This window comes from Euleptes europaea, chromosome 9 (assembly GCF_029931775.1).
Source record: "Euleptes europaea isolate rEulEur1 chromosome 9, rEulEur1.hap1, whole genome shotgun sequence".
Taxonomy (NCBI): domain Eukaryota; kingdom Metazoa; phylum Chordata; class Lepidosauria; order Squamata; family Sphaerodactylidae; genus Euleptes; species Euleptes europaea.
In genome coordinates this window covers 92006901-92030130 of record NC_079320.1, presented here as the reverse complement: position 1 = coordinate 92030130, position 23230 = coordinate 92006901, and the positions used below count along the sequence as shown (strand labels likewise).

Here is a 23230-nt window from a genome sequence, read left to right as displayed (position 1 = left end):
TGCGTGTGTGTGCCGCCCGCCCCCATCCCAAAACAACACTGTCCACATCCCGTCTGTTTTTGAAGATTCTGACCTCTACTCTTCTGGTTGTCCACAGTAGCTCTGAGTAACGGCTGAGGAACTGAAGCGTTATGTGAAACAATGTTATATATGGTTTAACTTTATTGTGCACGTAGCCACAATCCTGCCACTTGCCTCGTCGAGGCTGTTTTCCTTCCTCCCCTGCCTGCACAATTTTGCACTAATATAAGCATTTATATAACACAATCACCCTTTGCCTCCCTCAATTCAGTCTCTTTACTGCTCGAGTATTTATTTATTTTATTTACACCCCGCCCTTTTCCTTTCCCGGGAAATGCAAAACCCAAAACAAAACAACAACGATAACACACCAGCATGCCCCATTCTGGCTTGGAGACCCCAGAAATGGCAAAGACAGGCATTTCAGAGAAAGGGAAGACAGGTAGTATGCATAATCTACATGAAGTTGCCCTGATCCATTGAAATAAAGAGCAGCTTCCCAAAAGCACAGCAGCGCTCGTATTTAGGAATGCATCATACACATGTCGTCTTTTGTTCTTTTTAAAAGAATCACTGGCTGTGCATTACCAGGTCACTGCCTTTGGCAGCCATTTTTCTTTTGGTCCCACGTTGCACGGGGAGGTTTACTTTGCCACGTCTTTAATTCAGTACAGTATTAACATAGGGATCTGAAAGCCTCACAACTTTAAATCACAAAGGATTTTTCCAGAAACCGGAAGGGCGTGTTCCATTTGTGTAGTGGATAGAGTCTCAGACTAGGACCTGGGAGACCGCTCTGCCATGGAAGCTTACTGGGTGACCCAGAGCCAGTCACATACTCTCAAATTAACCTACCTCACAGGGCTGTTGTGGTGAAAAAATGGAGGAGAATAGTGTAAGCTGTTTTTGGTATAAATGAAGTAAATAATACCCATGAAAATATTTTGCGGCAATTGAAATCAGAAAGGGGAGATATTCAAAATTATATACAGGCAAGTAAGGGTAACAAAAAAAAATGCAGTTGTTTTTTCCCAATGAATCCCTCTGAAATGTGCCAGATCACACCACTTGCCAAGGAGATTCTCTGATCAAAATTTCAGATGGATGGAAGTAGTCAGCTAGATTTTATGAGGGTTATTATGATGGCACGATGCCATCGTCTTCTTCTGTGCTGCTCCCTCTGCTCCACAGTATATCCTTTCCCCAGCTCTGTTGCTGTTATTCCTACCGTTGTACCCTTGCGGTGCATATTAAGGCCACCTTAACCAACTCGCCAAATGATTCTGCTCCCATGAGCTGTTCAGTTTTATTTATCATGCATTAAATTATGTTTTATTCTCTAAACTACTTTGGAGCTAATGGTTGGTGGTAGAAAGAGCCATCAAGTTGCAGCTGACTTTGGGTGACCCCCCCCTCCTCGGGCTTTCAAGGCAAGAGACGGACAGAGGTGGTTTGCCATTGCCTGCCCCCGCGTCACTACCCTGGTATTCCTTGGAGGTTGCCCATCCAAATTCTAACCCTGCTTAGTTTTTGAGATCTGACAAGATCAGGCTAGCCTGGGGGCCATCCAGGTCAGGGCGGAGATCATTGTTAGCAGTAAATAAATATTTTATTGCCTCAAGGCTGCAATCCTAAGAATAGTCTCCACGGAATAAAATGGGACTTACTTCTGAGTATGGCTGCTTAGGATGGCTCCCTCATTCATACATTTCAATAAACTATTTCTCTAGAAATGTAGGAAGAGCGTTCCGACTGCCAGCAGGATACAAAGGTCAGGGTCAGTCATTGGCAAATATGTGGAGGCCAAAGTTTCACTCAAGAGGTACGTCTTTTTATTTTATTTTTAATTTTAAATGTAGAAATGTTTATATACACACGCACATACAAAACACAGATAACATTGATTCAGTGAGACATATGGCATATAAAGAATATACTGATTCATAATTCAGTGAGACAAGCAGTATATAAATAAAATTTCATCCCACTTGTTATAATATAAACAATACATCTTGATTAGCTTGCCCATTTGTTGAACTATTTCTTTTCTGAACTTGTTATTTGTGGTGTTGTCTTCAGCTGTGACTCAACTGAGGTGCAGCAAACAAAACTTCTTTTGAAGCTGGAGGGCTTCCATGAGATAAGGGAAAGCAGCATCCTTACAGCCCATTCATGAGCCGAAAGGACGAAAGTCCTTAGGAGACTGGGAAGGGGCTGCGCTGGCATCTGGGCCCTTTGTGCCTGTGCCACTTATGCCACCCAGGATGGCATGGATGCCGGGGGGGCGCACACCATTCTCCTGGTGCTGCCATGGCAACGCCACCCATGGATGCTGGCACAGCCTTGCGACGGCATCCAAATGGCATCCTTCTATGCACCGTCCTCCCGGGTGCGTTCCCGGGGTGTTCCCGCACCAGGGCAGAGGAGGAGCCGCCTTTGGGCAGCCTCCTAAGCTGTTTCAGCCCAGGAACGCCCCCTTTGCCCTTACCTGGAGATACCCCACCTTTTGAGGTGGCGTATCCCCATGCAACCCAGTGGAGCAGTTGCACGGGTTTTCCCATGCCTCCAGCCACCAGCGCAGCCCTCCCCCTCAGGAATGGGCTGTAAAAGTGGTAGATTTGGGGTGTCGAGTAAGAGTAAATGCTGCAGAGTAAGAGACAGTCAGTCCTTGCCAAGGGCACAGTCCACCAGACTACTCTCTCCTGCGTTGAAATGAATGGGATCACAGAATGTATTTGGAATTGATGGACAGTGGGGTAGGGCTGTCGATTTGGTTCCATCCGACATGAAAAACAGCCAAATTTTCCCCAATTCGGCAGTTTCTACTTTGGATAGAACCAGTCAAAAAAGGTGGGAAAACGACAAGCTGAACTCAGCGAGTTCGGGTGGACGCTGAATAAATTCGTACAAGTTTGGAGCCCCCAAAGCAGCATTCTCCCGCAGCCAATCGGTGGCCAAGCTGGGTCTTCTTCTGGCCAATCAGTCGCGGATGAGTCCGTGAGCCTGGCTGCTGCGCGGTCCGGGAAGTGAAAGAGAGAGTGTCTGTTTGTGTAAGAGATCCCCGTGGGGGGTTCGTGTGCACATTCAGGGGTCCCCAGTTATGGGGCCTGGAAGGGGTCCCCCCATCCGCCCAATGGAATAAAGCCATTTAAAGCCCATTCACGGCTTTCCGCGGCTCCGGGGGGGAAGCATTTTTGGAAGTAGAGGTCCCACACCTTCAGGGTGGCTTGGAGGGACCCTATTTGCAAGCACCCCCAAGTTTTGTGAAGATTGGGTCGGGGGGTCCCGAGTTAGGGGGTCTGGAAGCAGTCCCCCCCCCATCCGCCCATTGGAATAAAGCCATTTAAAGCACATTCACGGTTTTCCGCGGCTCTGGGGGGCATTTTTGGAGGTCCCAAACCTTCAGCATAGCTTAGAGGGACCCTGCTTGCAAGAACTCCCAAGCTGACCTGCTGCTAGAATTGTATTGGATTACTCCTGAGTCCTGACTCCCAGTCCCTGCTCCTGATGGAAGAGAAGACATCCACAGTTTGACCCATTTCTCTATAACTTTTTTTCTGTGTGTGTGTAAACAGGTTTACCTGTTCTGCTGGGGGGTGGGCTTGATTGCCTCTGTGTGGGACTGTGCTTTCTGCTGTTTTCACTGGTTGCCAACTTCGTCTGGAGTTAACTGTGGGTCAGTGAGTCTCTCTCTGGCTGGCTCCTATTATTTCCAATGGGCTGTGCAGCCGCTCCTGTTGTTTCTAATGGGCTAGCCTGTCATTCATTTTAGTACATCCCATGTCAGTGAGTCTCTCTCTGTCTGGCCTGTTCTTCTCCTTCATTAGGAATTTGCGTCTTCTGGTTCGGGGGGTCTGTTCTGCTGGGGGGGGCTTGATTGCCTCTGTGGAGTGTGATTTGGGGGGGTTACCTGTCCTGGGGGGGGGAGGCTTGATCTCCTCTTTGCGAGTGTGATTGTTGCTGTGGAAGATTTGAATCCAGCAGCATGAAATCTATCAATACTGAATATACGCAATTTGCACAGGTCGCACCAACGCTAGTAGCCTTATGAGATGCACTTTGACTGTGTTGAAATGAAAAGAAACGTTACCCATGCTAGTTACACTGTTTACTTACGCTTTGAGCGTTGTTGGATGCACTTTTGGCATAGTTACATCGGCTCTTAGAAGCCACGGACTGGCTTCTACTGTGTGTGAGAGGGGGAGTCAAAGGGGGGGGGTGACCTGTCCTGGGGGGGCTTGATCTCCTCTTTGCGAGTGTGATTGTTGCTGTTTTCACTGGTTGCCACCTTCGCCTGGAAGTCAGTGTAGGTCGGTGAGTCTCTCTCTGGCTGCCCCAGAAACAATGGGAGGTTTTGCCTTGGATTTGCCGCTCTCTAGATGCCCATTAAGGATTGCCTGCTCCCATTCATTCCAATGGGCGGATGGGGGGACCCCATAACCCGGGACCCCCTGACCCAATCTTCACAAAACTTGGGGGTTCTTGTAAGTAGGATCCCTCCAAGCTACCCTGAAGGTTTGGGACCTCTACCTCCAAAAATGCCCCCCCCGAGCCACGGAAAGCCGCATATGTGCTTTAAATGGCTTTATTCCAATGGGTAGATGGGGGGACCGCTTCCAGACCCCATAACTGGGGACCCCCTGACCCAATCTTCACAAAATGTGGGGGTTCTTGCAAGAAGGGTCCCCCCAAGCTACCCTGAAGGTTTAGGACCTCTACCTCAAAAAATGCCCCCCGGAGCCACGGAAAGGTGTGCATGTGTTTTTAATGGCTTTAAATGGCCAAATTTATTTGCGAACTCTGAATTTCAGGCCAAATTCCATGGATCTAAATTGGGGGAGTTCAGACTTTGGCATTTCCCGAATAAAAATGGGCCCAATTTTGCTGGATCTGAATTTTACCGAATTTTTTTTTCAACAGCCCTACAGTGGGGTGTCACAGGGGTCTGTCCTGGGACCGGTACTATTTAATATTTTTATAAATGACTTGGATGATGGAATAGAGGATATGCTAATCAAATTTGTAGATGACACCAAGTTGGGAGGGGTAGTTAATACCCCAGAGGACAGGGCCAGAGTTCAGTATGACCTTGATAGACTGGAGATCTGGGCCATAAGCAATAATGGATTTCAATAGGGAGAAGTGTAAGGTATTTCACCTAGGCAGAAACAACATATAGGTTGGGAGATAGTTGGCTTGACAACAGTACATGTGAAAGAGATCTGAGAGTCTTAGTGGACCACAAACTGAACATGAGTCAACAGGGTGATAGGGCAGCTAAGAAGGCCAATGCAATTCTGGGCTGCATCAATAGAAGTATTGTTTCTAGTAGGGCTGTTGAATTAATTTTTTTTGGCATAGTTCGGATTCTGCTGAATTCGGCCCGTTTAGATTCGGGATATGCCGAAGTCCGAACTCCCCCACTTCGGTCCATGCAATTCGGTGGGAATTCAAAGTTCGGGGAAAAATTCGGCCGAATAAAGCCATTAAAAACACAACCGTGCCTTTCCGCGGCTCTGGGGGGGCATTTTGGGGGTTAGAGGTCCCAAACTTTCAGCAGAGCTTCAAAGGACGCTTCTTGCCAGACCCCCCAAGTTTTGTAAAGATTGGGTCAGGGGGGGCTGAGATATGGGCCCCGAAAGGGGTCCCCCCTTAATGTGCATGTCTGAGCAGAGCTTGCCGCCCACTCACAAAGCTCCCAGCCCCGACAAACAGCTGAGAAGTTTGCAAAGCATTGCAACACGACTGCAAAGCAACAGAACCTTGTAAGCAACACCTTTGCAACTGTGCAAAGCAACACCTGACACCTGGGAGTTTGCAAACCATGGAAAGGGACAGAGGCAGCTAGCTATGCATAATGAGCAGGAGGGGTGGAATTTACCCTTTTGCATGGGACTCCAAATGCATTCTTTAAGTCACCATTTGAAAACCAGTTTTGAGCAAGCATCCAAATAAACCTAACCGCTCTTATAAATGAGGGAAAACCTGAAGACACACAACTAAAACACCCCCTCAAACCAGGGAGAGAGAGACGCGAGGGGGAACACACACCCCAGGCAGAACCGGCAAAAGCCCCCTTTGGCTTCCCCCCCCACCCACATAAACTGCTCCCTCCCCCCACACACACAGACTCTGCTTCCCCCCCCCACACACACAGGAGAAAAATTATAGATTAAAGCCCCCAAAGGGGTCTTACTGTGGCTGTCTTCTGTTCCATCAGGAGGGGCTGGGGAGGACTGGGTAATCCAAGACGATTCCATTTAGGCACGGGACGTTTTGCTCTGGAGATGCATACAGGATCAGCTGATCCATTCATCCCAATAGGGAAAAGGGGAAAGGGGAAAGCCCATATCTCGGGACCCCCTGACCCAATGTTTACAAAACTTGGGTGGTCTCTTAAGAAGGCTCGTCTGAAGCTCCACTCAAAGTTTGGGATCTGCACTCCCAAAAATGTGCCCCCTGCAGCCACGGAAAGAAAAGGGGGGAGCCAATATTTCTGCCCCCACTGAACCCATCTTTACAAAACTTGGGTGGTATCTTAAGAAGGATTGTCTGAAGCTATGCTGAAAGTTTGGGGTATGTATCCCCAAAAAAGCGCCCCCTGCAGCCATGTAAATGGAAAAGGGGGGGGAGGGAAAAGGGGTGGAGCCCATATCTCGAGACCCCCAGGCCCAATGTTTACAAAATTTGGGGGGTATCTTAAGAAGGCTCATCTGAAGCTCCACTGAAAGTTTGGGGTCTGTACCCCCAAAAATGCACCCCCTGCAGCCATGGAAAGAAAAAAGGGGGAGCCCATATCTTGGGCCCCCCTGACCCAATGTTTACAAAACTTGGGTGGTCTCTTAAGAAGGCTTGTCTGAATCTCTGCTGAAAGTTTGGGGTCTGTACCCCCAAAAATACATCCCCTGCAGCCACAGAAAGGAGCGAATGTGCACAAGCACCCCCCCACACACACATGAGGATTTCCCTCTCTCTCTCTCTCTCGCCAGCCAGGCCGTACATCAGCTGATTCCTCCAGTACTCAATCCTGACTGATTGGCCAGAAGAAGACCCAGCTTGGCCACCAATTGGCCGGGGAAGGAGAATGCTGCTTACTGACGGTTATGCTGCTTACTGATGCCCCGAATTGGCCGGATTTATTCGTGAACTCCCGAAGTTGCTGAATTTGGCTCCCCGGTTGCCCGCCATTTTTGAGTTTGGTTCGTCCCGAACTAAAAACCACCGAATCGGGGGAAATTCTGCTGTTTTTCAGTTCGGGCCGAACCGAATCAACAGCCCCAGTTTCTAGATCAAAGGAAGTAATACTACCACTGTATTCTGCATTGGTCAGACCTCACTGTGTCCAGTTTTGGGCTCCACAATTTAAGAAGGATGTTGACAAGTTGGAGCATGTCCAGAGGAGAGTGACTAGAATGGTCAAAGGTCTGGAATCCATGCCCTATGAAGAGAGACTTAAGGAGCTGGGTTTGTTTAGTCTGGAGAAGGTTAAGGGGTGACATGATAGCCATTTTTAAATATTTGAAGGGATGTCATGTTGATGAGGGAACTAGCTTGTTTTCTGTTGCTCCAGAGACTAGGACACGGAGTAAAGGATTTAAACTAAGAGAAAAGCGATTCCACCTAAACATTAGGAAGAACTTTCTGATGGTGAGGGCTGTTCAGCGATGGAATGTGCTGCCTCAGAGGGGTGGGAGTGGAGTCCCTGTCTTTGGAGGTCTTTAAGCAGAGGCTGGATGGCCATCTGTCGGGAGCGCTTTGATTGTGTGATCCTGCATGGCAGGGGGTTGGACTGGATGGCCCTTGTGGTCTCTTCCAACCTTGTGAATTTGTAGACTTGTGTGACAGCCTGATCAGAGCTGATGGTGTGGTGGTGTAGTGGTTTGGGTTTCATGCTTGAGTACCCAGATGTGAATCTCCACTGTTCCGTGGAAACTTGCTGGGTGACCTGGGGTAAGTGACACACTCTAAGCCTAACCTATCTCACAGGTTGTTGTCCGGATAAAATGGTTGAGGGTGTTGTAAGCCACTTTCAATCCTCATTGAGTAGAAAAGTGGGGTATAAATGAAGTAAACAAATCCTTGAGCCTTTAAGGATGAAATACCAATTGCACAAAATCACATGATAAAACAAAGTTATTTGAACTGTTCTGATTTAAGCTGAAGAATCCTCTGAAGAATATTGCCATAATATACTTGACCATTTAGAACATATTTATCCCACCGTATGTTTTCAGACACAAGACCACAGCAAAGAATGTATGGCACAGCTATGGAAGGCTTATCATGTGAAACCAGGAGTGTAGAAAAACACCCCCAACCACCATATTTATGTTTACAGAACGTACCGAAAGATTTATGTTTATTGAAATCAAAAGATAAGAGTAATTTAGTAGTAGAACTGAAATGTCTCAGAATTCTCATATGTGAACTTTGAAATTAAATTAAATATTTGCCATATATTTGACATCTGAATTTAGGGTTTCATTTGTGGTAGGATTGGATAGCTGATTTCCTTTTCTATATTTGAGATTTGCCATGGAGCAGTATTTGATAGCATTCAGTGGTACTTGATGGGATTTAATAGTTGGAATGCAATTTCTGAGAATGGGGGGGTGGGTTTGAATCCGGCCACCTCCTTCTACTGGTGAAAAAGGGAGGAAGGGGTTGCCTTTGATCACTGAAAAGGCCTTCTTCCGCAGCTCATGAAACCATAAACAAATGTTATGTGGGACAGGGACTGATACTGAAACTGAGTAAAAAAGGATCCAACCAATTATTTAAAATAATATTTAATATTTAATACCTTCTAAAATTATTTAAAATATCACATTTTAAATTCAGATTTCACATTCAAAATATGAACTCAAATTTCAAATTCAAGATTTTTCATTCAAGATTCATTCAGAATTCTACCATGATTTTTATGTTCAGAACTATGCAGTATTTGGTAATATTTTTCTTAATAATTTTCTAGCCAGTCTTCAGAGGAAGATGATACAGTTAGCGTCTCAAGAAGAAGAGATTCCTTTGCCTTGAATGGGCACATTTCATTAGATTCTGACTCTACTACTGATGCACGACTGACTAAAAAAAAGCACCTCCAAAGGATAATATCAATTGAAGAAGATCATCTGCCACAGCTTCTTGATAGGTCAGGAGATGGGCAGCTCACTAAATGGCCAGAAGAAGAGGAAAATGGTTCACCAGAAACAGAAATGGACAGAATCCAGATAAAACCCTCTTCTGAACCTTCCTCTCCCAGAGGACAACCAGTGGGGACAGAAGCACTGTCAAATGTAAGGAACAAAATAATATATTTTTTCTTTTTTTCTTTTGCACAAACTGTGTGAACTGTATTTTTACAGATCTCTCCATATAAATGAGGGGCTTGTGTCAATATGACTTATTTGCTGGGAGTATGTGATTGTTAGTACTCCAACATGATGAACATAAGAAAGGCCATGCTGGATCAGACCAAAGTCTATCAAGTCCAGCAGACTGTTCACACAGTGGCCATCCAGGTGCCTCTAGGAAGCCCTCAAACAAGACAACTGCAGCAGCACCGTCCTGCCTGTGTTCCACAGCACCTAATATAATAGGCATGCTCTTCTGATCCTGGAGAGAATAGGTATGCATCATGACTAGTATCCATTTTTACTAGCAACCATGAATAGCCCTCTCCTTCATGAACATGTCCAAGTTGGCAACCGTCACCACATCATTGGGCAGGGAGTTCCGCAATTTAACTATGCATTGTGTGAACAAATATTTCCTTTTATCTCTTTTGAATCTCTCACCCTTCAGCTTCAGCAGATGACCCCGTGTTCTAGTATTATGAGAGAGGGAGAAAAGCTTCTCCCTGTCCATTCTCTCTGTATCATGCATAATTTTATAGACCTCTATCATGAAGTAACAGTTCCAGTTATTACATACTAACATTCTGAGATGTTTGGTCTTGAACCTGCTACCATGTACTCCCCCGCATACTGGGTCACCAGGAGGAACTAGTTCATCTTTGTTGCATCTGTGCATTCCTCACAATGCCAACTGCAAAAAGATGCTCTGGCTTATCAGAGTGTAAGGTACCCCCCGCTTTGCTCCTCTTTAATGTTCCTACCTGGCTTCAGTGTCATGTGAAGACGAGGAGCAGGAGGGGATGCTCACTCTCCCTCAGCCCTCTCCTCACCACTGTGGATAAAAATGTTCATTTTAATCAGACATTCAAACTTTTTTATTCTGTTTATAGGCCACCATACCCACTGAGAAGGCGTATTATATATTGCAAAACAATGTAATCAAATAGCATGAATGATCTAATAAACAATGCAGTAGAACTGGGATTACAAAAATTAGAAACTGAAAAAAGTAGCAGATGATGGGAGCAAGATGACCCAGTGTGAGGACCCCTGTCACTATACTTTGTTTGAGAGAGGGGTCACAAAGCTGAAAAGTGCCCAGTATGAAGACAGTTCCTTGCAAGAGTGAAAATGAAAGGCCAGGTGTGATGGACAGCTGCATAAGGATAAGTTGTCCAGGTCATAGAACTTTGAGTGACAGGAGGTTCGAAAAGAAAAGAGAAAAGCCCTGAGAATTCTACAAGTGGCAGTTGAGGGAGATCAGTAAAGAAACTGACAGTTGATAACTGACAGGTGAGGCTGGCAGCTGGGATAAGAGGAACACATTTGTTTTGGGATCAAGAAGGATCCTATGTGTGAGGGGAGTGATTTGAAAGTCTTTCCCTAAGGGAAATAGCTCCTAAGTGGAAAAAAACTGGGGGAAATTGTGTGTTCCTAACTTTTTCAACTTAAGAACTATTGTTTCAAGAAATGTATGCTTCTTCAACTAAGCAGTGACTGCCAAGTGAACTCTATCTCAGTACGTATCAAAAGTATCAACACCTGTCTGTGAGAAACATCCTGAGTACAAAATATCTACTGTTTATAAACCGCCTAAGTTTTCTTATCCCTGTTGTTTTGTTACCAGCCAAGTTTTATTTTCTGAAACTTCCTTGTTAACCTGACTTTACCATTTCCCCGCAAGAGACAAAACAGTTTTGAGTTTTTATTTCAATAAGCCTCTCTTATGCCATATTTCTGACTTTTACAAAGAATGATTTTTTGGGGGCGGATTCCCCAACCATCTTAAGTGTGGGACAGAAAAAACAACAAGAGACATTTAATAAGTCTCAGGAGTGATAGTGGTGGTTGGTGATGGAAAAAATAAAACAAAAGGAGATCCATTATACCCTGCAAAAAGAGGCCAGAACAGAGAGGCGCTTAGGTTCTGTATGGGTTCCCTGAGGTTTGTCCTTAGAACTTCAGAGGGAACGGCCTCAGGATACTTCTAGTATCTTTAATTATTGAATACAATAAACACATGTTTAAAATAAATTTTATTTTTATTCATTTTATATGCAGGTATAACCGATACCACCCAGGGCCTCACAGTGGTCCCTCTCTTCCCTTGGAGGGCTTTCTTGTTGCTGTTGTTTTAATTGACATTTATGTATTGTTACAACAATTTGTCTATCAGTTATCTCCGCTACAAAAGGGATAAAGACATACCTTTTAAAAATAAAAGCTGAGAATTCAGAGACTTTGACACACAGAGTGTTATATAACATTATAACACTATGCTGATGTGTCAACTGCTGATTAAAAACAAAACATTCTGGTGCCTGAGAGTGGCTGTGAGCAACGTAGTCCAAATGCCTCTGTTTATAAAGAATTACTCATCTGACATCAAAAAGGGCAAGAGTCCAGTAGCACCTTAAAGACTAAAAAAAATATTTTCTGTTAGGGTATGAGCTTTCGTGAGCCACAGCTCACTTCTTCAGATTCTTCAGGTATCTGAAGAAGTGAGCTGTGGCTCACGAAAGCTCATACCCTAACAGAAAATATTTTTTTTACTCTTTAAGGTGCTACTGGACTCTTGCCCTTTTTGACTACTGCAAACAGACTAACACGGCTACCCACTGTGAATCATCTGACATCAGTATTGGAAGGGAAGTGGAGGTAGGGAAGGATGTTTTATATTTGCTGCTTAAAGGAAAGACTCACCATCCTTGAGGAAGTAACTTGTTAGTTACAGATGCCACAAAAGTGAGAACAGGCTTGTGCTTTAACTGTAGTTAATCTGATGCACATCTGTGCAGTCACACATCCCTCCAGTGTGGTGTAGTGGTTAAGAGCTGTGGTTTGGAGCGGTGGACTCTGGTCTGGAGAACTGGGTTTGATTCCCCACTCCTCCACTTGATGCCAGTTGGGTGACCTTGGGCTAGTCACATTCTCTCAGCCCCATCTACCTCAGAAGGTGTCTGTTGTGGGGAGGGAAAGGGAAGGTGATTGTAAGCCTGTTTGATTCTTCCTTAAGTGGTAGAGAAAGTCAACATATAAAAACCAACTCTTCTTCTCTCTCCCGAGAAAGTTGTGAGAGCTAAAGAATTAAGGATGTAGCAAATCCTTTAGAGCAGCTCAGGGGAAGCGAGAGAAGGGGCAAGAGAGGGAATGAGCTAGAGAATAGAGGGAGCTAAAGACCCTTCTGCAGCTGTTCCCTGTGTTTCAGCAGGCTAGCTGCAATCATTTGGCTGGAATCCTGCTTGCAGACAGACTGCTTAACTACTGGAGGATTTGTGGGTTTAAGCAGCTCAAGTGTATACAGGACTGCAGCAGGTGGAATCACCAGAGGCACCCTGTATAGGTTAAAACATGAGAAACTATCACAGGATAGTTTGTGAGGGCGGCCGTGTTGGTCTGCAGTAGAACAGTTGATTCAAATCCAGGAGGACCTTAGAGGCGAAAAAGATTTTCAGGGTATCGGCTTTCAAGAGTCAGCCGCTCCCTTCTTGTCTGGCTGGGACCGCTGGGATTGATTTTGCTGACATTATTTATTTTATTTCGTCCTATCCCGTCAACTATATGTTGGTAGAATTTGGAAAAAGGAAACAACAAACAAAAACAAATTAATAAATCATTGAATATTACAAGTATTTAAAACATGTGCAAGAAATTTAGCAACAATTTCCAACCAATCCATATCATTAGAAAAAACAATTTCAAGATAATATAATTACTAGAACACTGAACTTCAGAATTAACAAAACCTCCCAATATATTGCACCTATCTTTAACAATCAAGGTACAATGTAACAATATGTGTGAGACAGTTTCTATTGTTCCAGGAGCACAACAACCCTTTATTTCCATCCAGGGAATGGCTTTAAGCCTTCCAACATATTCGGCCAATGGAAATGAATGGCATCTTGCTAATAAAATTAAGTGTCTATGTTTAGGGTTTGCATAGTGATCAAACAGTTGGCAACCATAAAACAGATAGTGGGAATACACCCATAATATAAAGAAGAACACTTCCTATACAAATCAGTAAGCAGCCCAGACCAATCTTGCATTAAAATATTTTGCTTATTGTATTTGATAAGCAATCAGAATAATAATTAAATAAATTATCATCTGTCGAAAATCCCAACTCATGCAATTTACCAAGAAAAGTATTGATGATAAAAATGAGATATACTAATTGACTAGGGGGTTGTAGCAAGAATATTTTAAACTACATCTTGATAGCATATTTCCATGTAATTGATTGTAGGGAGCACAACCCAATTTCTAATCTAGTTACTGAATTGGAGACACAATTGGGAATTCCCAGTATACTTTGAAAAAAACTTATCTGCAATTTTTTTGAAATCACATGAACACATGAAGCTGCCTTATACTGAATCAGACCCGTGGTCCATCAAAGTATTGGTCTACTCAGACTGGCAGCAGCTCTCCAGGGTCTCAGGCAGGGGTCTTTCGCAACACCTACTTGCCTAGTCCCTTTAACTAGAGTTGCCAGGGATTGAACCTGGGACCTTCTGCATGCCAAGCAGGTGCTCCACCACTGAGCCACGGCCCCTCCCCTAAAAGTCTTTAACAATCATATGCTGTCCACCTTTTGTAAAGTGAAATTTTTCTGAAGGATTTAGACAGAAGCTGAAAGCTACTTATTATATATTTTAAATGGATTTCCCATGTCAAAAGTGCATCAAAATGGATACCCAGATATTTATAAGCATAGACTTGCTCAAACTCCATCCTCTACAGCCTCCAAGGATCCCCCCATCTTCCTATTGTCTTTGAACACCAGTATTTTAGATTTATTTTGACTTATGCTGAGTAACTCCATGTCACAGTAATTAATAAATTGCTTAATTTGAGTTCTTAAATCTTACCTAATCAATGATAATAACAAGACAGCAATAGCATATAGCATTAGATTAACTAGATGTCTTCCTAGTGATAGAGCCATTACATTCACTTTTGACTAAAACGGTCTCAGGTCGTTTCTAGATTATATGCTGCCTTTTTTCTTTTTCTTTTTTTGCTGAGTGCAAAAAGCATTGGAGCCAAAATGCATCCTTGCCACATTCCTTTAACCACCAGAATTCTTCTGTTAAAAGACCCTGTTTTGACCATCGAATCTGTAAAATTATGTTTGTATACAGCAATTGAATTAGATGCAGTAATCGTTTAGAAATTGCTTACATTTGTAACTCGACCCATAGCTTTTCTCTGCTTATAGTGTCAAATACCGACTTCAAATAGAAGAAGGCAGCATATAATCTATTCATCTTTAGATATTTTTCAGCCAAAATTATCCCATCATGAAAAACCCTTGCGCTGTCATCAGCAGCAAGTGTATTGGTATATATGCTCATGCTATTCTGCAGTGAACAGATGAATCAACTATATGGCTTGAACCATTAAATACATACATTTAATAAACAGACTGAAAGTTAATATTCTGAGCATTATTGAGCCATTCTCGGGATCCTGAGGGAGGGCCGACTGAGGAGCTGGCTGTCACAGAGACCCACATTACAGAAGATGCAGTTGTTCCATGCTGCCAGCTTGTAGTTCACAGCCTTGGTCCCCAAACATTTTTCAAATGGTGAGCCACAAGTCCAAATGTACTTTATATTGTGACCCATGTAAAAAACCAGAGCATGAGCGAACCAATAAAACTGCAGAAGCCAGAGACCCTCTGGCACTGGTAGTGCCGTCTACTTTTGTGTCAGGGGCCCGCACATTGGGAAATGCTGGTTTGCACACACAACCTTACATGAGGCATTTTAAGATACTAGCAGCAAAGGCAGTTAAGATACTAGCAGCAAAAGCAGTTCAAAGAAGGGTTTATAAACAAAGTGAAGTCAAACCTTCAAGTACCTGAAGTCAGAGAGATTTAGCTTTTTCTAACAAAAGGCTCATTAAAATATCTTTCACAGTGAATTTATTGGGTTCTAAGGAAGGTGCAGGACTTGTAGCCCTTACCTGGATGGCCCAGGCTTGCCTGATCTCGTCAAATCTCAAAAGCTCCTGGCCCTGGTTAGTACTTGGGACAGGAGAACACCAAGGAACGCCAGGGTTGTTATGCAGAGAAAGGCAAACCACCTCTGAACGTCTCTTGCCTTGAAAACCCTACTGGGTTGCCATAGGTTGGCTGTGACTTGACGGCACTTTACACACACAAATACACAGGGCATGCAAGTCATTGAGTATCTGCCTGAAAGAAATTTCAGATCTTTTTCTCATTCTGCCAGTCGACACACTCCAAGCATCTATTTACCAGTAGCTGTCTGCTACACAACTGTTTTAAAACTGGTGTTACATAAAATCCCTCTATGAAGCATGTCTCAAATACAGAAGTACTGACTGAACAGCCCATGTTTATGCTTGATTAAAGGAGAAGCGGACATATTCTGCCCCAGATCGTTTATTCAAGATTGTTTTTGTGGGCAATTCGAGCGTGGGAAAGACTTCCTTTTTAAGGAGGTTCTGTGAAGACCGTTTCTCCCCCGGCACTGCTGCTACTGTAGGTAAGTTAAAGAAGACACACATGAGGCACGCGACAACACGCCTGCACACGCAGGTGCTGTCAGCATTTGAGAACTGCCAGCATTCCCAGAAAATGTTCTGAATGTCAAAAAAGAGATATGTGTTTTAAAAAGGTATGTTGGCAGCTACCTAAATAGCATTCACATGAGCAATGGGCCCAAAACTGGGAAATCATACAGCTAATTTTGAACGGCATCTGAGTATGGATTTCAAAATCCACACAATGGGCCAAGTGTAGAAAGATTTCTATAATCTTGGGTAAGCACCTTGGTTTGCAGAAAAAACCCTAAAAGTTAAAAAAATGGTTAGCTTAAGGTCTCCCAATGGAAAAGCTAGGTGTAAGCCTACACACACATCCCAAATTGAAAAAAAGTTGACTGATATCTTCTGAGCATTAAAAAACGTAAGGAGTGGCTGAGGGGAGGGGGAGAAAGCAGAAAATGGAGCATTGAGGGAGGGAGCAAGAGAGCAAGAGGGAGGGGGAGGAGGAGGCAGATGCAAGAGGAGGCGGGGTGGGTGAGAAAGAAGAGAGAGCGCAGAGGCCAGGTGGGGATTACAGGAAATGGGAGCTCCCTTTCCCTATGAGTTCTTTCACTCTTGTAATGCCACTGTTTAGGGGACACTCCTGAAAGTTGGCTGGGATGAAAATGATAAATCAATCGTTACCACAATTTGAATATTCATTGTAGATTATAGACTTGCTCCACATAGTACCCAGCTTTCAAACCTTACACCCTGATCCTATGAATGCCTTTATAGAAGTAACCTCCACTGTGTTCAGCAGGCCTACTCCCAGAAAAGAAAGCATGGGATTGCTGCCTTAATCTGTTCCACACCGTATTTTGTAACTGTGTTTTGTAACCTTTTTATTTTGGGATTTGGGCTTGACACAGCTGCACCTTTTAGTTTTAAAAGTTTTTTTCTCTCTCCTAGAAGAACACAGGCAGGTAAGGGGAAGTCAGTTGCTTCCAAGTATCACTCAACCACCAATCATCAAAACTTTGGAAATGCTAATGGATATTGTGGCCAGAGACATCTTGACTAGAATCTGACATCTAGAAGAGACACAGAGAGTTTGACGTGTGAGGGGCTAGATTGTATCTTCCTAGAGATTTCAGGAAAGGATTGTTTGACCCACAAGGGGATGAAGATATAAAATCCTTTGCCATGAATGGAGAGGGGTCCATTTTGGCAGAATACGTTTGGAGTAAGGAGCTCTCACACCTACCGTATATACTCGCGTATAAGCCGAGTTTTTCAGCCCCAAAAATGGGCTGAAAAAGCCAGCCTCGGCTTATACGCGGGTCAATACGGGGGGAGGGAGGGAGGAGGGAGGGGGAAACTTACCGCCGTCGCTGCCGCCGCCGGGCCCGTGCCACTTCCTGCCGCCGGGAGCGGCCTGGGGCAGCCTCCTGCAGCTGCAGGATGGCTGCCGCGGCCCTTCCCGGCCCCCACCGCCATTTTTCCCGGGCGGGAGGGGCCTTGGGCAGCCTCCTGCAGCCGCAGGATGGCTGCCCTGGCCCTTCCCGCCCCCCCTGCCATTTTTCCCGGGCGGGAGGGGCCTTGGGCAGCCTCCTGCAGCCGCAGGATGGCTACCCCGGCCCTTCCCGGGCCCCGCCGCCATTTTTCCTGGGCGGGAGGGGCCTTGGGCAGCCTTCTGCAGCCGCAGGATGGCTGCCCCGGCCCTTCCCGCCCCCCCCGCCATTTTTCCCGGGCTGGAGGGGCCTTGGGCAGCCTCCTGCAGCCGCAGGAAGGCTGCTCCGGGTCCCCCTGGGCCTCACCGCCGCTTCCTCCCGCCGGGAGCGGCCTGGGGCAGCCTCCTGCAGCCGCAGGAAGGCTGCCCAGGCCCCCCCGGGCCGCGCCGCCGCCTGACCCTCGCCGCTGGAGAGCCCTGTCAGGTAAGCCTGCGGGGGGGGAGGGGTTATAAGCCGACCCTCGACTTATACGCGGGTGCCTAATTTTTCCCCATTTTTGGGGAGAAATTAGTCACTTCGGCTTATACGTGGGTCGGCTTATACATGGGTATATACGGTAAGCTCTACCTTGATGGTCTCCATTGCCATGTGGAACAGACAAAGGATTGGATCCTGAGAAAGGTTCCAAGGTGATGGGAATTGTTTAGAAAACAGTAATTTCTAATTAAAGAGCCTGCCTTAGAATAAGATCAGCTAGGGCATGTGCAGAGTGAGGAACAGAGGAATTGTGTGTTTACACCTTTCTTTTGTATTCTTTGCTGAATTCATTGCTGTGCAGAATGTATTAAGGGTGTACATTTGGATACACACGAACCAATAGTATACCCGAAAAATGTGAGGAACAGAGGAATTGTGTGTTTACACCTTTCTTTTGTATTCCTTGCTGAATTCATTGCTGTGCAGAATGTATTAGGGGTGTACATTTGGATACACATGAACCAAAAGTATACCCGAAAAATGTGAGGAACAGAGGAATTGTGTGTTTACACCTTTCTTTTGTATTCCTTGCTGAATTCATTGCTGTGCAGAATGTATTAGGGGTGTACATTTGGATACACATGAACCAAAAGTATACCCGAAAAATACGTTATCTGTATTTTGGGGGTATATTTGGCATACCAACCATATCTGGGCATTTTTCAGGATACCAAAAGAAACGTCCTGGGAAATCCTAGAAATATTCAGGATATACCGGGAAGACCAGGAGGCTCCCATTTGTTCTCCCCCTCTCCCCCATTGTTTTTGCATCTCAGGAGGTTTTCTATGGGCTTGCCAGGTTGCTTATGTCAATTTCAAGTGTGTTTGACAGTTTCATGAGGGTTTTTTTCTTTGCCAGAGTTTCTTTGTATCTTTTTGGCAGTCCACAGTATTTGTAAAACACTCCTCCAACACCACATTTCAAATGAATCAGTTTTCTTCCTTGTCAGCTTTCACTTCTATACATAGTAATGAGGAATGAATTATCTTGATCTTAGTCTCCAGCAATACTTCCTTATGCTTCAACAAAATTATTTTGTGTCACATACAGACCATCATTTATTCACCAGCTAATCTCATTGGAGCTCACGCTTTCTCCCTGCCTCAGTCTCACACGACAGAGGAGTGTGGATGGCAGAGATTTGATTTCAGAGAGTTCTCAAGTTTTATCAGGAATGCATCCAAATATTATTACAGATGTACTCATTACTTGGATCATACAAGCAGTCCCTGTTGGGCCAGAAGATATCCTATGCCACTCTGACAGTTGGATTAAAGTTCACATTATATTGACCTGCATGTCACCTGCGCACAAGCAGAGATCTGCAGCAGCAATTTGGCATACGATCAGATCTTTACAAAGTATCCTAGAACTGCCAAATGATCATCACCTGAGGGTGGCATTAAGAGAGCAGTAGTGTGTAGAGCAGGGATGGGGAACGTCAGGCCCGGGGGCCGTATAAGGCCCGCAAAATCATTTGGTCTGGCCCTTCATGGGTCCTGGCAGATCTCTAGCTCAGAAGGATGCTGCCCTGTCTGAATCTCTTGGGCCCAGCTGTGGACAGCAGAGCTCAAAAGCGAGTCGCTCTATGTGGCAGACACTCAGAGCCGTATTGTCGAAGGCTGACTATATATTACTCTTCCTACACCCTTGACACTGAGAGACACTGTCCTTCAGTGTTACTACTCTGAAGATGCCTGCCACAGTTGCTGGCGAAACGTCAGGAAAGAAAATTCCAAGACCACGGTTACACAGCCCGGATAACCTACAAGAACCAATGAACTCAGAGCCGTCTCCGGTCGTGCCTCTTGGCTAAATGTTTGACCAAATATAGCAGGCTACTTTTTAAGTTGATAATTTTGTATGGCCAGCAAATGATGCTCTAAATATCCAAATGGCCCTTGGCAGAAAAAAGGTTCCCCACCCCTGGTGTAGAGTTTCCTGGGAAACATGCTTCAGTCAGCAGGGATCTGTACCCACCTAGGAATAGGACTGCTCATGTGCATCCCGGCACATTCACTGGGGAATGAAAAGGGAATGTTTATACAGCCAGTAAATTCTTCATAGACATGGTCTGGCACACCTGCAGAAATGTGGGCACTTAGGGTAGGGGTAGAAAGGGACCCCCAGGACATCACTTTCCTCTCTCCCACTTTTGTTTTCATTTACCATATCATTATCTGACTCTGCTTTATTAGAGCTGCAAGAGATGGTTTTCCAACCTGGTGAAACTATTACGGTTGGGTAGAACATGAAGGGATTCCCTGCCCTGCTTTTGCCATCCAGTCACTTTAAGAAGTACTGTCTGAAGCCAGGAGTGGGGTGCAGCCCCCAGGGAACAGGTGGCCTCGCATCTGCTGGGGCAAACAAGAATTTACTAGTAGTATAAAACCCCTTTTCACTCCAGTGGTAGGAAGTGAAGTGATTCTAAGGCACAGAATCGAGGTGTTTTGCACTCTGCCATTCTGTGTGAGCACAGAAGGAGCCGGCAAAGAGGTGCTCGATGGAGAATTTGTCCTTATACCTGATAAGATCTCAGAAGCTGGAGGAGGAAGTGAATAAGACTTCGGTCTAAAACGCATGGTCACTTACTCTGGTTTCTGCCCAGTTTCCTCCCTGTTTATTCCGTTTCACCCAGGATCAAATCCTCGCAAACGAACAGCACCTAATTTGCTGCTGGCTGAGCAATGTGTCGACCCAAAACGAACCCCGTTTTGCAATCGAAAAGCCAAACCGTTATCCCTGGCTCGTCTCAGATAAACATGAGCCGAGTCTTCCCGCGTCACAACAGCCCGCCTGCCTCCAAACCCCTCCCCTCGCAAGGCTGTCGTTGGTCAGTGTGAATCGACCAATCACCAGGGGGAGGGGGTGTTGCTGAATGACCAGGAAGTGCGTGTCTCCCACATTTTCTGTTTTCACAGACGGATCAGCACACAGTTTTGCCATGGATCAACAAAGGTAATGCGTACAGATTCTCCCCCAGCCCGGGTTCATTTAATCCTGGCTGGAACGGGGAGGAAACTGGGCAGAAACTGGAGTAAGTGACTGTGCGTTTTAGACCTTCCTCTGGTGGTTCAATGTCTTGTACATCCTCTCGCTGCTAAAATTAGCAGCATCAGAATCATCAAAATATATTTAATCTACATTTTTTTAATAGGTTTCAGAATCCAGCTCTTGGGTTACTTTGATACATATTTTTTTAATTGCAGAAGATACACAGCCCAAAGCATATTCTCTTTAACCATGTGCACCTTTGGGGACAGCTCTCCAGCCCCATAACTGCCCTATTTATATGACAGGAAGATGAGGGTTTTTTTCTCAGAAGTGGTCAAGAAGAATAGGGGGTCAGATTAAATCCACATGCAAATTACAGGTATGTCTAATTAGTAATAAAAACACTTTATGTGTACGTGAGACTTTGTTTTTAGGGCTGGTGGTCTTACATTCAGTGTTGTCTTTCTTTCTGGTAAATATGGGTATATGTTTTTATATAAATAATTAGAAGACTGAAGGTTGCAACTAAGACACTCAGGGAAGTCGCTGCCTTGCCTTACATGACTCTGTGAACGAGGCATCAGTGGAAGATCTTGCCGCTTGTGATCCGCCAAGTCAAACGCAGTTCGTCAGCTCAATATGGCAGTCCATGAAGGGCTCAGTGAATTTTCTGGGGGGCTGTGAAAGTGGCTAAGGGAGGCACATTTTAAGCACCTGACAGACTATAATACTTGTCTGGTGAGTTGCATTCAGCTTGGTGAGTCACATGTTATGCAGACATGCTTAAGTGTCAAGTTAGAAAGCTGTGCATTTTCTTAAATGGGTTTCCTTAAACTAAACCAAGTACACAGCAAGGAGACGATTTGTCCTATCTTTTCTTAACAGGTGTGGATTACAGAGTGAAAACAATGACAGTGGATAACAGCCAGGTGGCGCTGCAGCTCTGGGACACGGCTGGGCAAGAAAGGTAAGGAGACGCCCCCTTGACCTGACGCCGTGTTCGTCTAGAAGGAGCCGCCCTGGGATATTCTCTCTCTCTCTCTCTCTCTCTCTCTCTCTCTCTCTCTCTCTCTCTCTCTCTCTCTCTCTCTCTCTCTCCCTCTCTCCCTCTCTCCCTCTCTCCCTCTCTCCCTCTCTCCCTCTCTCCCTCTCTCTCTCCCTCTCTCCCTCTCTCCCTCTCTCCCTCTCTCCCTCTCTCCCTCTCTCCCTCTCTCCCTCTCTCCCTCCCTCCCTCCCTCCCTCCCTCCCTCCCTCCCTCCCTTATGTCTTCAGATTCAAAGGGTTACATTAGCTGAAAATTAATAGGCTTAGAGTATAGGACAGATGGCAGACAGTGGGAAGTCTACTTGTGGAATAAACCAAGTGACATTCCTTGGGGTTTAACCGCATGTCTGAAAAGGACTGGAAGCAAAGAGTGGGAATTGAACAAGGAGCAATAATGTGAGATGCTTTTCTCTCCAGATCAGAAGAGCATGCCAAATATATTAAGTGCTGTGGAGCACAGGCAGGATGCTGCTGCTGCAGTTGTCTTGCTTGTGGGCTTCCTGGAGGTATCTGGTTGGCCACTGTGTGAACAGACTGCTGGACTTGATGGGCTGGGTCTGATCCAGCAGGGCCTTTCTTATGTTCTTATAATGCCTTTCTCAATAGATTGGTCTCCAAAATAGCAAAACAACTTTTGTGTTATGTTGGGCTTCTGCCCAACCGCAGAGTTTTTTGGCATTTCAAATTCTCAGTTTAACAAGAGGACAGCATAGTTTGTAGGCTGCCTTGAGAACCACATATGGTGGACAGGGAGGGCCTAATTTTTAAATATATAAATGATATTGTTCAAAGCTCTATTAAGAAGTTGTGATTTGCAGGTATCACAGCATTGCCAAGCAGTTCTTCCGAAAAGCTGATGGTATCATTGTGATGTATGACATAACAGAAAGAAACACATTGACAGCTGTGAAGCAGTGGTTGGTGAGCATCGAGGTAAGATGGATGAGCTGTAAACACAATGCACCCTAGATGTACCTTGAGGCACTCTGTACAGCCTCCCTTTCATAGAAGAAAGCAGGAAACCAAGAATGCATTTTACAGTCTCTGCTGTTTCTGTCCCATTTATATCCCAAAGAAGTTAGGGAAGCAGACATGGTTGTTCCCTCATTTGTTCTGTCCTCACACTAACCCTATGGGGAGGGGGAGGGAGGGAGGGGGAGAGAGAGAGAGGGGGGGGATTTCCCCAGTGAATTTTCCCTCACATTCAAACCACTGCACTGCATCTTTGTGTTACGCCCACTTGGTGCTCTGTGCTGTCTGCCATAAAGTGAGATTTTGAAGCCATCTTCCAGTTCTTGCGTGCCCCTTGTGAGGGAGTGGGA

At 45.2% G+C, this 23230-nt stretch overlaps 1 protein-coding gene across 1 annotated transcript in view; it reads left to right on the top strand.

Annotated features, from left to right (window-relative positions):
• Positions 1 to 23230, top strand: part of CRACR2A (calcium release activated channel regulator 2A) — a 93921-nt gene that overhangs the window by 56228 nt on the left and 14463 nt on the right. The window contains exons 10-14 of the mRNA XM_056855753.1: positions 1752 to 1843; positions 8996 to 9317; positions 15766 to 15898; positions 21750 to 21831; positions 22727 to 22841. Of these exons, the coding sequence (XP_056711731.1) occupies positions 1752 to 1843; positions 8996 to 9317; positions 15766 to 15898; positions 21750 to 21831; positions 22727 to 22841 (744 nt within the window). The remainder of the gene's footprint in view (positions 1 to 1751; positions 1844 to 8995; positions 9318 to 15765; positions 15899 to 21749; positions 21832 to 22726; positions 22842 to 23230) is intronic.